Source organism: Sinocyclocheilus grahami, unplaced genomic scaffold (genome assembly GCF_001515645.1).
Source record: "Sinocyclocheilus grahami isolate Dianchi unplaced genomic scaffold, SAMN03320097.WGS_v1.1 scaffold1014.1, whole genome shotgun sequence".
Classification (NCBI taxonomy): domain Eukaryota; kingdom Metazoa; phylum Chordata; class Actinopteri; order Cypriniformes; family Cyprinidae; genus Sinocyclocheilus; species Sinocyclocheilus grahami.
This window is the reverse complement of record NW_015506193.1, coordinates 308,795-323,705: the sequence shown is the minus strand read 5'-3', so window position 1 is coordinate 323,705 and position 14,911 is coordinate 308,795. Positions and strand designations below refer to the sequence as shown.

Genomic DNA, 14,911 nt, shown 5'->3' with positions numbered 1-14,911 from the left:
GATATTACATTGCCTGATGAACTTAATGCGTTCTACAGTCGCTTTGAAAATACAATGGAGGGACCGGTTGGTCAGCTGACGCTGCCCTCCTGGTCCTGTATTATAAGCCCTCCTTTTAAAATAGAGGAATATGAAGTCAGGAATCTGCTGCGGAAGCAGAACAGCAGAAAGGCAGCAGGCCCTGACTCCATATCATCTGCAACATTGAAGTGGTGTGCGTTCATCCTTGCCCCAGTATTCACCGATATATTCAACTGGACGTTAAGAGTATGCAGAGTCCCAGTATGTTTTAAAGCAGCTGTTATAATTCCAGTGCCAAAAAAGTCAAATATTAGTTGCTTAGATGATTACAGACCAGTGGCCCTAACTTCAGTTGCTATGATTCTCACCAATTCGCCTACAAGACTAATAGGTCGGTTGATGATGCTGTGGCTCTGTGTATCCATTAAATTTTGTAACACCTTGAAGCCCCTAACACTTATGTCAGAGTCCTTTTTGTGGACTATAAATCAGCATTTAATACAATTATTCCAGTTAAACTTTTTGATAAATTAAAGCAATTGGGGATTCAACACTCCCTTGCTCTTTGGATTTTGGATTTTTTTGCAGGACAGAACACAAGTAGTTAAAATTAATAATATACTTTCAAGTCTCAAAACAATTAGTGTGGGGGGCCCCACAAGGATGTGTACTGTCACCATTATTGTACTCAGTGTACACCAATGATTGTGTTTCACATTGTAAATCAGTGCAAATTTTTAAGTTTGCACATGATACTACATTGATTGGTTTAATAACAAATAATAACGAATCGAATTATAGAAGGGAGGTTTCTACACTGTTCGAATGGAGTTGTACTCATAATTTGAAGGTGAATGTCCTAAAAACAAAGGAAACGGTGTTTGATTTTAGACGGAAGACAAATGCTGTTTTGCCATTGACTATTAATGGTCAGGACATAGAAAATGTTCAATGTTTTAAGTTTCTCGGGACTACTATCTCTGCAACGTTAAAGTGGGATGACAACCTAAGAGGCATTATTTAAAAAATCTCATCAAAGGCTTTTTTTTCTTAAGACAGCTTAAAAAGTTTGGCGTATCTAAAGTTGGTATGTTCAATTTGTATAGAGCTCTCATTGAAAGCATGCTGACTTTCTCACTTATAGTGTGGTTTGGCAGCTCCACAGTTCAGCAGAGAAGTCAGATTAGTAACATAACTCGGGCTGCTTCGAAAATTATTGGTTGTGATCTTCCCACTATTGACGAGATCTATGTTTCACTTTTGCAGAAAAAAGGTTTAACAATCCTGAAAGATCCCTTACATCCAGCCAGACACCTCTTTACGCCTCTTCTTTCAGGCAGACGCCTCAGAGCAATTAAAACTAAGTCTACACGTTTTTTGAACAGCACTTATTGTAGGATTGTTCATGCTCTTAATTCCTCTGGTGTCTATGCATCTGTATTTCACTCCTCATAATTGATAGGACATAGATAGTTGTGTATGTGTATGTATTTATATATTGTATGTATTTTAATGTTTGCTATTATTGTTGATGAGCTCACCAAGCAAAATTCCAAACAACAAGGGTGTTTGGCAATAAATAAATAAAATCAGGGTTATGATAGAGTGAATTGTTTTTCTAAGAAACCAATAGGTCACACGTTGTTATTTACATTTACTTGTATATCAGATGCGTTTGCAAATGATAATCACAGAAGGAATAACTCAAATGCACAGCTCTTATGTGCAACATTATCATTTGCACGCATTAACCAAAAAACAGCGCAGTGTATGCTAACAATGACATAATTTTCCAAATTGCACGCACCTGTTTTGACATAATTTGTCCTTTTATCTTTTGCACAAAGTCGTTTTCTCAGATCTTCATTTTCGGACTCAATTCGCTGAATTTTAAGCTGATACTCGCCGACTGTTTGCTCCACTGAATCCAGAATGTCACTGACGGTCGCGCGGAAGATTTCATTTAATGAAGATTCAAGAAAGGCTTTTAAATCGCCAAACTTCGCCATTTCAACAAATACACGGAGCCGCAGTGACCGCGAAACAACCCCGAGCGCCGCCGGACTCACCGCTGCCCCCTCAGGATTGGAAGAAACACACAGCTGCTCTGATTGCTTGTTTCGATATGCTTTTCTACGGTGACCGAGAAGTGCAAAGCAATTCAGAAAACATTATAACAAGTCAGAAACCACATCGACAAATCAGACAAACCGGAAGAGGTAGGTATAGTTTGAGACAGCTCCATTGGTTTGGGATTACTCACCGCTGACTGGACGAGACATCTGTCAATCACCGTATACAGAGAAGAACCAGCCGAAGAACAGTAGAGTCGTGGTAGAAAGTTTGGAGATGGTATTAAAGTAGCTCAGTTTAAATGTATTGTATGAATTGCCCTTACTATGGAATAAAAAATACGGGGTGTCTATTTACATTTAGTTAAAAGTGGCTGTAAATCATCAGCTCCAGTGGTGCAGATGGATACGCGTTTGCCGTTGGCTTTTTCACCAAACTTTTTTTTCCTCCCTTTCAAATCTCGTATTAGCAATGGATTCTATTTACACTAAGTGAAAATAGCAGTATTGTTTTGCAAATACCTATTTACACTATGTTAAAATAGCAGGATTTCTACTATCAAGTATACTACTTGTTGCAAATAGTGGCAATTATCTGCACTTCAGTATTGTAGTACATTATAAAACAGTATGCAATAATAACGTATTGAGTGTAAATTATCATTTTAATTTTAATTATTAAATGGATGCCACCTTATTGGTACAATAAAGCCCTCCCTACACCTACCCTAACCCTACCCGATACTTTATTTTCAACTTTTTTATTATTTCCTTAATTTTTATTGAAAATAAATGCCTTTACGATGTGATAAGAGATTTGAAAAGGGAGAAAAAAAAAGTTTGGCAAAAAGGCAAGATTGAACCCGGGTCGATCACCTCAAAAAGCCAACGACAAGCGCTTATCCATCTGCGCCACTGGAGCTGATGATTTACAGCCACTTTTAACTAAATGTAAATAGACACCCCGTATTTTTTATTCCATAGTAAGGGCAATTCATACAATACATTTAAACTGAGCTAATTTAATACCATCTCCGAACTTTCTACCACGACTCTGTTGTTCTTCAGCTGGTTCTTCTCTGTATACGTTGATTGACAGATGTCTCGTCCAGTCAGCGGTGAGTAATCCCAAACCAATGGCACTGTCTCAAACTATACCTACCTCTTCCGGTTTGTCTGATTTGCCGTTGTGTTTTCTTACTTGTTATTTTGTTTTCGAATTTGTCATTGTGTTTTCTGACTTGTTATAATGTTTTCTGAATTGTTGTTGTGGTTTCTGAATTGTTATTTTGTTTTTTAGACTTGCATTTGCGTTTGTAATTTGTTATTTTGTTTTCAGAATTGTGATTTGCTTTGCACTTCTCGGCCACCGTACTTTTCAGCGATTCTCCAAAGAATATTTCTGCATTCTGCTAACAGTTATCAGTAGCAGCAGCAGATTTACTTCAGATAATAACACGTTCACTCCTTTTAATTGGACACGGTCGGAGAAATGCGCTATTTCTCACTATATTTATTTTATTTTTTGCTCTTTTGTCAGGTTTACTTCATATTCTGAGTTGCATTATTTTTGTATTCATTTTGAAGAATACTGAATCTGTTTTTTTTTGTGTGTGTGAGTGAGATGAATTAATGCATATTCATATTTATTATAGAACTACAGTAACATCTTCTGATTTCTCTCAACATGGGGACAGGTATGTTGAGAGTAACTTGCGTTACTTATTTGAAAAAGTAACTCAGATATTCTCTTGTAAATTAAAAAGTAATGCGTTACTTTACTAGTTACTTGAAAAAAGTAATCTGATTACGTAACTCGCGTTACTTGTAATGCGTTGCCCCCAAAACTGAGTATAATATACCCTATAGTTGTAGAAAACTTTGTACAGTATTGGGTAAAGTAATTTGTTTATATTACTATAGTTGTTATGTTACCACAGCAACTATAGAATTACCACAACAAATTCCTTTAAGTATACTATAGTATGATTCAAAAACATTCAAAAACATAGTATTTACTATAAATTTCTATAGTATTTTTTCAGTCTCTTTTTGTTAGTCTTTGTCTCTGGATCAATGACATGACAACACAATTCATAGAAAACTATCCATACAGTGACTTTTCTGTGGTTAACATTTTTGTGAGTTATACGCTACTGACATATTTTAGGATAATGTGTTGCTCTCCAGAGTCTTGGGACTGGCCATCAGATGTTTCCCCGCTCAGAGAACAGCGGTGCGTGTGGATGGATGGATGATGGATGGAGAGTCCTTACAGGTACCAGTTTTACCTGCTGACTGAGGAATGTTCGTCCGTCAGGTGGGCGGGGCGCTCAGGTGTCAGGTGTCAGGTGTCTTTCGCTTTTGCCAACAGCCAATCGTATGGTCATTTCCCTGTAGACGCGCATCGGTTTTCAATTCGTAGTATTTTCACAGATGTCTCGCAGAAAAAAAAGCCGGTGAGTGAAAATTGTCCGGTGCTGAATGAGCGCGCATATTTTAGGATAATGTGTTGCTCTCCAGAGTCTTGGGACTGGCCATCAGATGTTTCCCCGCTCAGAGAACAGCGGTGCGTGTGGATGGATGGATGATGGATGGAGAGTCCTTACAGGTACCAGTTTTACCTGCTGACTGAGGAATGTTCGTCCGTCAGGTGGGCGGGGCGCTCAGGTGTCAGGTGTCAGGTGTCTTTCGCTTTTGCCAACAGCCAATCGTATGGTCATTTCCCTGTAGACGCGCATCGGTTTTCAATTCGTAGTATTTTCACAGATGTCTCGCAGAAAAAAAAGCCGGTGAGTGAAAATTGTCCGGTGCTGAATGAGCGCGTTTTTTTTTTTTGCGTTGACTTTTGTGTGTCATTTGAACCGAAGCTGTACTTGCAAAATGCAAAAAATGCTGTTGGACTTGTTTGCGAAGGATTTTTTTGAAAACGGCCGTCGCATCAAGTCGGGCAGCACGGATTTCATTAATTCATTTTATAGATCTGATTCACGTAAAGATGAAGTTGAAAAGAAAATCGGTTCTGACAGAGACTCGGTAATCTAGTGTGATGTATTTGTTTTTAATTCATTTGCTCTCTTGTTTGTGTGTAACACTTTTCAAATGTACCATTTCATAGACTGTCCATTTAACTGCTGTGACCTGAATGCATAATAATATCATGCTTTTTGTATCATCTCAGTGCCCTTTAACTTTTGAACTTGTATGAATGTCATGAATGGTGTTTAAAGTGTTTTGTTTTGTTATGTTATTGTTTAAACACATTCTGATCTTCACAGATGATCAGATGAAGATTAAAATGTGTTGTAACGAAACAGTTTATGTCAACTGGACTGTGAAAGTGTCAGAAACATGAGACGCCTTAGGAGGCATTTTCATATTCATGTTTTCTACAGCACAGGAAGTGAGAGGTGATGTGAGGAGCAGCAGGAAATGATGTGCTGATCTATAATCTATTACTGTTGGAGGGTCAGTTTATGTTTCATCTCAGTGTCTCTCTGTCAGGCTTAGATTGTGTTTATCTGTGCTAATGGTGATTATAGTGATTCTAACTGCAAGGGGGAAAAAACTCACTGAGTTTCACTGTCTTGCAGTATCTGTCTTCGTCTCGCCCAGCACCCTCAACTGTCTCTCTCTCTGTGTCTGTCTGTCTCACTTTCTCTCTCTCTGTGTCAGTGGAGGTTGTTTGTGGTCAGGAAGTGTAAATGTGCCTCAGTGCTGCTTGAGCAAAAGTCATTGCAGAGCACATCCGCTCTGTGTGTCTTTAAAAGTGTACAGAAGGCTTCACTGAAGGACACGGCTGAGGTGAGCTCCATTCTCTACATTGGTTTTCAAATGTAAATCAAATCATTGATTTAGTCGTGTGCTGTTTGTTAGGAGAATGTGAACATGCAAACCAGGCATGTTGCTTATGGAGGACTCCATTGCCTTATAAATGACATGTAAAGAATGTATTGCTCATTTCTGTGTGTGGTTTTGACAGACTGTTTCAGCACTGCAAACAGTGACTCTGATCCTGTCGTTTGGACTTTTATCATGAGAAGTGTATAATTATCAAACAAACCTGATTCTACAGATGCTCTTTGCAGTGTCAGCATGATGGTTTATATTGTCTTTATTTATATTGCCTTTGTTGTGTAAATGCTGAACACAAGTAGCTGTTCCACGGATTGTCTATTAAATTGACTGAAATTCATGTTTCAGCGGTCTCATGCACATGGCTGTAAAGTGTCGTGGTTTTGTGGTGTCATAGCTGCGTAGATATGATGGCTAATGAAAGGGTTTTATCTCTACCGATGCACTTTAGACTGAAGTGAACATTTACATACTCAAAATGTTTGATTATATGCAGTACTGAATGATCATGATATATAGGATGTAATTTGTTTTCTGAAATCTCAGGCTCTTGGAGTTTCTTGGTTGAAAATTTTGGTAGGTGTGGGAGGAAACTGTGTTTCTGAGTGACGATCTCAAAATGGATGCCCTGCTCATCACGGAGGACAAAGACTGACATGAGCTCTTCCTAAACTGTTCATCTGAATGAGAAGACTATGGAGGATATTGAAGACTATCAGGAATCTGAACCTTACCTGGAGGCCATGCAGTACATAGAGAGGATGAAACAGGAGAATGAAAGTAGTCTTGAGAACGAGACCATCCCGAGGAAGAGCTGCGTGGGTCTGGACGTGCCAGATCACAGTGTGTCTTTGTACCCCGTCACTGTTCCCTGTTCTCCTCTCTCTTACGCTACTGTGCAATGGGATGCCCCAGAAACGCCCACAGAGCCTCCCGGATCATCTGAGACTGAACTAGACTCCATTGCCGAGCCAAGGATCGACTGGACATTGGATCTACCGTCTGCAGACCTCCATTATATCACAAATCAGGATGCCATTGTTGATTTCTTACCTGAAGCCGAGTCACAACTAGACGTTAAACTTGTGTCTTCCCAGGTATGTCAGTAAAACCGGAAGGGCCTTGTGGTTTTTCTGGTAGACACGTTCTTGTATCAGTAACCAGTGACATGCTTTCTGAATACTGTGCGTGTGTGTGCACTTTTTAAAGTGAGTTTAACAACTTTCAAAACATACAGTATAGTTTGTTTGAATGAATTACAATATCAGTTTGAGTTGGTTTAGAATTGACCAGAAGAAAAAGATGGCAAATTTTTATTTGTTTGAGTGAAATTAATGTGTTCTAAAGTGTTTTTTCCCTCCAATAGACATGTGATGCTCAGAAGTCAGATATACAAACACAACTGGAACTTTTACATGAAGAGCCCCCCATGTCATTTGCAGATGTCAATGGTAACGTTTTAAGTCTAAATTATTTGATCATGTTTTTTGTATGGTGATGTGATTTGAATAATAGAAGTGCTTTAAATCATATTGGGGTGTGGTTGTAATTGTGTGACAGTTGTGAAATGGCCATGTGTTCGTCAGCTGTGAATGTTGAACTGTTTGCTGACACGGTCTATTTCGCTTCTTCTTCATGAGTTTTGTTGCATAACCTTTAAAGGGGTCATATGATGCGATTTCAATTTGTCCTTTCTCTTTGGAGTGTTACAAGCCCGGGGTCGTCACATGTGGTTGCCGCAGGCATCACAATATGGTAAGGGACGTAACATTTCCGTCACACGCTTGAGGAATTCGGCCAATCACAATGCACTGGATAGCTGGCCAATCAGAACACACCTCGCTTTTTCAGACCGATGAGCTTTGTAAAAATCGACGTGTTTCAGAAAGGCTGAGCATAGAGGAGAAACAATAATGTACAGTATGTGGAAAATAATGTGTTTTTGAACCTTAAACCGCATAAATACATTTAATTACACCAAATACACAAAATAATGTTCTTTTTAGCAACATCATATGACCCCTTTAAAATGTGGCCGCATGCACATCAGTTTCCCATCAGCCTTTACATTCCTAGAGGTTTGGACTTGGTGTTGTTTTGTAGGATCTTTTGTTGTTCTTAGAAATCAATATGGCATGGAAGTATTTATCTGTGCTGTTTTCCATCAGATTCCAGAGAAGATGTGACTGAAGAGCATCCTGAACCTTCTGATGATATTCAGATCTTTATGGACGCACAAGACTCAGAGATTCGACTGGGTCAAAACAGCTCACAGTCACATGAAGAGAAGGAACCTGACACGTTAGTCCTTCCCCAAATGACTTTTGCCCATGAGGAAACCACAGATTCAGGCAGTGAAAAGCAAACAAGAGAGTGGACTGAGACCGAAGCAAACGGAGAATCATCAGACGCAAGAACCGATATTCAGGATCAGATTCAAGGACCTGATCAATGTCCGGAAAAGGAAGAGTCAATTCCTCCAGAGGTCCAGTCTGATCAATCACAGGATGCCATCATTACAGGCCCAACAGGACCACCAGAGCAGCTGTCAGACCTTATGGACAATTCAGTGGAACTCGATGAAGTAATACTGACACAAGAGCCAGAAAAGATAAGCACAACTGTTACAGTGACAGAGATTAACCAGAATTATGGCACTTTACAACATGCAGAAGAGATTCAGGACCACTCAGAGCAATTCAACCCACAAGAACAAGAATATGTAGAAATACCTGTAGGTTCAGAACAAAAGTCTGAACCTGAAAATGGGCTGTCAGAGCAAGCAGAGTCTGAGCTGAGTGAGCAGCCAGAGCAGTTCGGATGTCCAGATGAGAATGAATCCTCAGAGCAGATCCAGTGTTCAGATGAGGAGAAACCCTGCGAGCAGACGCCACAATCAGAGATGAAGCCATCAGAGAGTTCAGACGCATCCAGTGACATGAACCAACCTACAGCGCTGACAGAAGTGGCACAACATGTACAGGATATGACATCAGAGTGCCGTATGCAGGATGAGCTGCCTGTTCTAGACACGAAAACTGCTGGTCCCTGCATCAACGATAGCGTTGAGGTCATGGACAGGGCCAAGGCTCAACGGTTGGCTGAGAAGCTCTACAGATTGGACGGTTTTCAGCGTACAGATGTGGTCAGACATCTGGACAAAGAGTAAGTCTTTACATAACATTGATTAAGTGTCATCCAAGTATTTGTATTTCCACCAAATCTTACCATTTGCTGTTTCTTTTGATAGCAACGAGTTCAGTCATGCTGTTGGGGAAGAGTACCTCAAATTCTTTGACTTCACCAACCAAAGTCTGGAGCAAGCGCTCCGGTAAGCTTCTAATTTCCAACATCTGAGCACACAATGAGGAGATGCGGCAAGAGATTGCTTTTCTAAACAGGTGCTTTTGGGCTCTTCCTGATTCTTAGGTCATTTCTGAAGGAGGTGGTTTTGATTGGTGAAACTCAGGAGCGTGAGAGAGTCCTGCAGCACTTCTCCTCTCGTTTCCAGCAGTGTAATCCTGACACATCCTCCTCAGCGGGATCTGTGCTCACGCTCACTTGTGCCATAATGCTGCTTAACTCAGACCTGCATGGACAAGTGAGTCTCATGTAACTCAAACAATCATAGAAAAAGATTAAGTCCCTAAACTCCATTACCTGGAGGAGTCCAGGTAATGTCACCTGATCAACTACAGTCTTTGAGAGAGTAACTCTTTTGTGTCATCAGAATGTTGGGAAGCCCATGTCTTCAGCTGAATTTGTGTCAAATCTGGATGGCATGAATGGAGGCGAGAATTTCAGCAAGGACTATCTGAAGGTGTGAGCACCAAATCTTCATCCCGAGTTGTTCACGTGTTGCATTATAAGCTCAGTAGTAATTCTGTTTCTTCTGTCTCTTTCAGAGTCTCTACAGCTCCATCAAGAGTGATCCACTGCAATGGGCCATGTGAGTAAACTGACCTGCAGGGCTGATCTGACTTTGATCTGATGTTTCATCATGTTTATCTCTGTTCCTAGAGAGGAGGAGTTTCTGGCTAAATCCATGATGCTCGAGCAGGATTTGGACCAGGATGGACTTCTGCGCTCAAAGAGTAACCCGTTCCAGGATCTCCCTCACGACACCAAGGCCACCGTGTTCCAGAAAGGCTTTTTAAAGCGCAAAGCGCACGCAGACATTGATGGCAAACGCAGTGAGTCGCAGTGTGGATAAAGACAAGTGTGATGTACAGTAGTCGGTATTTAGGAGGCTACATTCACCAGACAGCATTTAGACACATTTCTGCGTGCAGCCCTTCAGTAGCGTAACTGATCAAAATTCAACAAAAAAAGAGCAATTAACTTTAACATTTTATTAAAAAAAACTATCATAGTCCTTCCAAAAAACAGAGTTTGAATATCAACAACATTACTGCTCACAGCAGACAATTTGAAGTATGATTTTAGGAGAATTTATGTTTGTTGAGGCAGTGTTCACTGTGCTGCTGTCAGTCTAGTCACTAATATCTGTTTGACACGTGAACCGTGTACAGTCCATATGTAGTCCTTGTGCTGTACGTGTACAGTACATGTGGTGCAGAAGCAGCACGGGCTCATTGTGCTTTTACATCCACGGCAACATACCACAAACACAACATTAATTCCCTATCTTGATTTCAAATCCAAATGTTGATACTGAAAATGCTTTTTTAGAATTGTGATTCTTTTTACACAGTAAAACACGTGGTTTACACGTGTAAACACAATAAATATAAACAATGTATACTTCAATTAAATTTAATTCTGTGTAGATTTACATATTAAGTTGCTCAAGCAAGTGGCAAAACATTTAAACATAACCTATAGCCTACTTTTTTACATTAAAGCTAGTAGGCTATCACAAACATTTTAAATTAAAACTTACCATTGACAGAAACAGCCAGTCTCTTTTGTATGCCGTTTCTTTTGTATTTAAATCTTTATGCAGGTCATAAAGAACATTTGTCTACCTCCACGAGTGCCATCTGATATGATGCCTCATTTATCTAATGCACTTTTCCTTGCTTTAAACCTAGCCAAAAAGCCATGTGTAACCTGTAAACACAGGCACAGGCAAAAAAACACACACTGCATTCGCACTGCAAATGGAGTATGTGTGAAACGGGCCTTAGACTCTCTTCAACTAGTATAGAAGAATAATTCAACCCCTTTAAAGCACCACCGATAAAAACAGAAAAAATCTAGCAGAACTCACACATTAACTTGTCATTATTAAGTAATTTTTCAAATGTTTAGTCAATGAGTTGTGCATCCTGATCCCTAGAGCGCTGGACAGGCAATATTTCACACACACTGATAACCAACTGAACTGATTTACAGCTCCATGGGGGAAACGAAGCTGGAAGACATTTTATGCCATGCTGAAGGGAATGGTGCTTTACCTGCAGAAGGTTTGTTGCCAGATACTGATGCTGGATATTAGTAAGATGTAATGAATATAAATAAATGCATATGGACATCCAGGGTGGTGACAAACACTCTGTCTTCATGTTTTACCATGCTTTAGCATGTCTGCATTTATATATAATCTTGCCAAAGCATCAATACAAATTTCAGTTAAAACGGTCATAGTTGAGCCGTGTCTCTTGTCTGTCCAGGATGATTATGTGAAGGACTGCCAGAGCTCAGAGGAAGTGGTCAGCGTTCATCACGCTCTGGCGGAGCGAGCTCTGAATTACACCAAACGCCCTCACGTGTTTCGCCTGCAGACGGCCGATTGGAGAGTTTTCCTCTTCGAGGCTGCGTGAGTTTGTGTGCAGGTTATTCTTAAACCCAAATCATTTAACAGTTCTGTCTGAGTGATCGTCACGTGTTCTTCAGTTCCACAGAGCAGATGAACTCCTGGATCGGCCGGATCAACCTGGTGTCTGCGCTGTACTCCTCACCTCCGTTTCCCGCTGCGGTTGGCTCTCAGAAAAAGTTCTGTCGGCCCATCCTGCCCGCGACACAGTCCAACCTCATGCTGGTAACAGCCTTTCTGATCTGCTTCTCTGTACGGGAGTAACTACCCTGTTGAAAAAACCAGCATATGCTGGTTAGGTATGTTTTGAAGCATTGCTGCTGGTTTGAGCTGGTCCTTAACTGGTCATGAGCTGGTTTAAGCTGGAGCAGGAGCTAGTTGCTTAGGACCAGCACATGACCAGCTTAAACCAGCTAAGGACCAGCTTGAACCAGTAGCAATGCTTCAGAACATACCTAACCAGCATATGCTGTTTTTTTTCAACAGGGTAAGCCCATTGGTCAACAGTTGTGGGTGGATATGATTGACTACAATTTAAACTTGTCTATCATGGGTAGACATGTGCCGGTATTCGGTAATGCGATATATCACAATAATGAACATGCACGATATTGTTATTGTGGGCACTTCAAAATACCGTGAATAATTATTTATTACAAATTATTCTGATTTTTTGAATGCATTTTAAGAATACTTTTCCCATCAACTGGTCACAATGCACAACACTGCTGCACACTCTCATGTAAACAAGCTCGGATGAGAAGTGCATGTGGCGCTGAATGAAAGCGCACATTCACTATCTGACAGCAGATGGCACTAAACTGAACTAAATATCGTGATAATACTATATACTGTGATAAAAGCATTAGCAATTAATCGCAGCATGAAAGTTTGATACCGTCACTTGCCTAATCACGGACAATATTCCCGAATACACATTCACTCCAATAACATATATTAACTATATTAGCATCCATCCACACCAAAAGACAATAATTGTGTCTGCAGTTAGACACCAGCTCCCCTGTTCTTTAATTTATCTGCTTTCATTAGAGAGTCGTTCAGGGTGTGGATAGGTGTATTTGCATCTGTTATTGTTTTCACAGGACAAACAGCTGCAGTCGCATGCGGCCATGTTGCACAGCTTCCAGCAGGACCTGACGTCCCTCCAGCAGGAGGCGCCAGACAGCAAAAAGAGCAAAGCCAGAGAGCTGGAGGAGCTCAGGCAGAGAGAGGAGTACTTACAGTACGAGGTGTGTGTTTGTCACCTTCTCATAATACATAATGCATTTCACTTACAAACTCCAGAGGCCTGATGTATAAATGACACACACACACAAGATTAGTGAGATAAAAGTATCGCCAATGTGCTGAGAAAAACAGATGCTCATGTTCTGTAAACAAGTCAACTTTCTGCATCTCAGGTGAATTTCTCTCAGTTTATTGGGATAGTTCACCCAAAAATGTTCTGTCGTTGTTTCTCACCCTGAGACCTGTTCCATGATGACAGATTTGACTTTTTTGGGTGAACAATCCTGTTTAGATATTTTTGCATTTAGTCACTATGCATATGGAAATGAAATGCAGATGATAAAAACAGCATTTTATGATCATTTCAGGATAGAGGATAGGGAATAGAGCTTTTGTATGCGCCATATTTCACTAATCATCATCAAAAGCTTTTTTCATCAAAAAAGGCTGCAGATGACATGAAAGCTTTTAACCCTTACTACTTACTACTAAACTCTGTTTAATTCCACTGTAGAAGGTGTGAGTGAAGACTGTTGTCTGCTGCTTTTCACAGAAGTCTCGTTATGAAGTCTATCTTAAAGTTCTGGAGGCCTGGCAGGCGCTGGAGAAGTCTGATTCATCGGTCGGAGACAAACTGAATGTGTTTGATGAGGGATTGTGGAGAGGAGTGATGGATGAGCAGCAGGATGAGGCCGATGCTGGGATGAAGCGATCTCACTCCAGTCCGTCTCTGGAGTTAGAAACACCTCCTCAGCCTGTCGTCACTGTCAGACGCAACATCTCAGAGAGACGGACCTATCGAAAGATCGTAATTCCCCGCCGTAACAAAGAGCTTTGAAAAAATCAGGACTACAGTGTCTGAACTCTTACACATAACCTGTCGAGATATGCTTGAAGCACTTGAATCCTTTAAGATTTTACGTCATTTAATATATTTTTTAAGTCTGTCCCATCCAAAGTAAAAATAGCAAAAACTGTAGTCTTTTTAAATTCTGATTTTTTTTGCACAATACTCTTATTAATTGACCCTGTTCATACCATCCACAATAGAGAGATGTTGCTCAAGATGTTTAAATGAAGGACAAGATCCAAGTCATTAGTTCTTACCTCACATCTTAATAAGAGTTCCTGCATTTAATGTGTTGTCAGCAGAACCATAGTAAAGCACATTTTCCTCTGAATGCGCCGTTGCTGAATGGCTTTTGTGTATCAAGTGTTTATGAATATCTCATATCCTTTCCTTTAAGCAACAGCCGTCATTAAGCTCAGATGCTGAGGATGTGTGTGATGGATCGTGCCTTTAGGCTCTGGATGCTCAGGATGTGTCACCTGATAAAGATCTGAAAAGCCAATATCAGATAATGCCGCCTGTTGACACGTAAACAGATTGTGAGGAAAAACAATCAAACTGTCAGTGAGTTAGAAAATGACTGAACGCCATGTTATTTAAATTCTGATTTTTTTTGCACAATACTCTTATTAATTGACCCTGTTCATACCATCCACAATAGAGAGATGTTGCTCAAGATGTTTAAATGAAGGACAAGATCCAAGTCATTAGTTCTTACCTCACATCTTAATAAGAGTTCCTGCATTTAATGTGTTGTCAGCAGAACCATAGTAAAGCACATTTTCCTCTGAATGCGCCGTTGCTGAATGGCTTTTGTGTATCAAGTGTTTGTGAATATCTCATATCCTTTCCTTTAAGCAACAGCCGTCATTAAGCTCAGATGCTGAGGATGTGTGTGATGGATCGTGCCTTTAGGCTCTGGATGCTCAGGATGTGTCACTTGATAAAGATCTGAAAAGCCAATATCAGATAATGCCGCCTGTTGACACGTAAACAGATTGTGAGGAAAAACAATCAAACTGTCAGTGAGTTAGAAAATGACTGAACGCCATGTTATACCACGTTATAAAGCACCAGTGTAAG

The 14,911-nt window shown here is 40.3% G+C and overlaps 2 protein-coding genes across 3 annotated transcripts in view; one reads left to right on the top strand and one right to left on the bottom strand.

The window, feature by feature from the left end:
* LOC107565656 (zinc finger protein 436) overlaps positions 1-2,123 on the bottom strand; it is a 7,412-nt gene extending 5,289 nt beyond the window's left edge. Inside the window, exon 1 of one of the 2 annotated variants that reach the window (XM_016250918.1) lies at positions 1,829-2,123. In XM_016250918.1, the coding sequence (XP_016106404.1) occupies positions 1,829-2,030 (202 nt within the window). In that variant the 5' untranslated portion in view covers positions 2,031-2,123. The remainder of the gene's footprint in view (positions 1-1,828) is intronic. The other variant, XM_016250919.1, reaches the window with a different exon arrangement.
* A 3,415-nt stretch (positions 2,124-5,538) lies between these two features.
* Positions 5,539-14,150, top strand: LOC107565655 (PH and SEC7 domain-containing protein 1). The gene is made up of 15 exons (XM_016250917.1): positions 5,539-5,561; positions 5,769-5,897; positions 6,495-7,045; positions 7,315-7,399; positions 8,117-9,113; positions 9,199-9,279; positions 9,378-9,549; positions 9,679-9,768; positions 9,854-9,897; positions 9,969-10,141; positions 11,307-11,377; positions 11,585-11,730; positions 11,808-11,952; positions 12,834-12,980; positions 13,532-14,150. Exons 3-15 carry the CDS (start codon positions 6,644-6,646, stop codon positions 13,814-13,816), a joined length of 2,838 nt encoding a protein of 945 aa, XP_016106403.1. The 5' UTR covers positions 5,539-5,561; positions 5,769-5,897; positions 6,495-6,643; the 3' UTR covers positions 13,817-14,150.
* Positions 14,151-14,911: the final 761 nt, after the last annotated feature.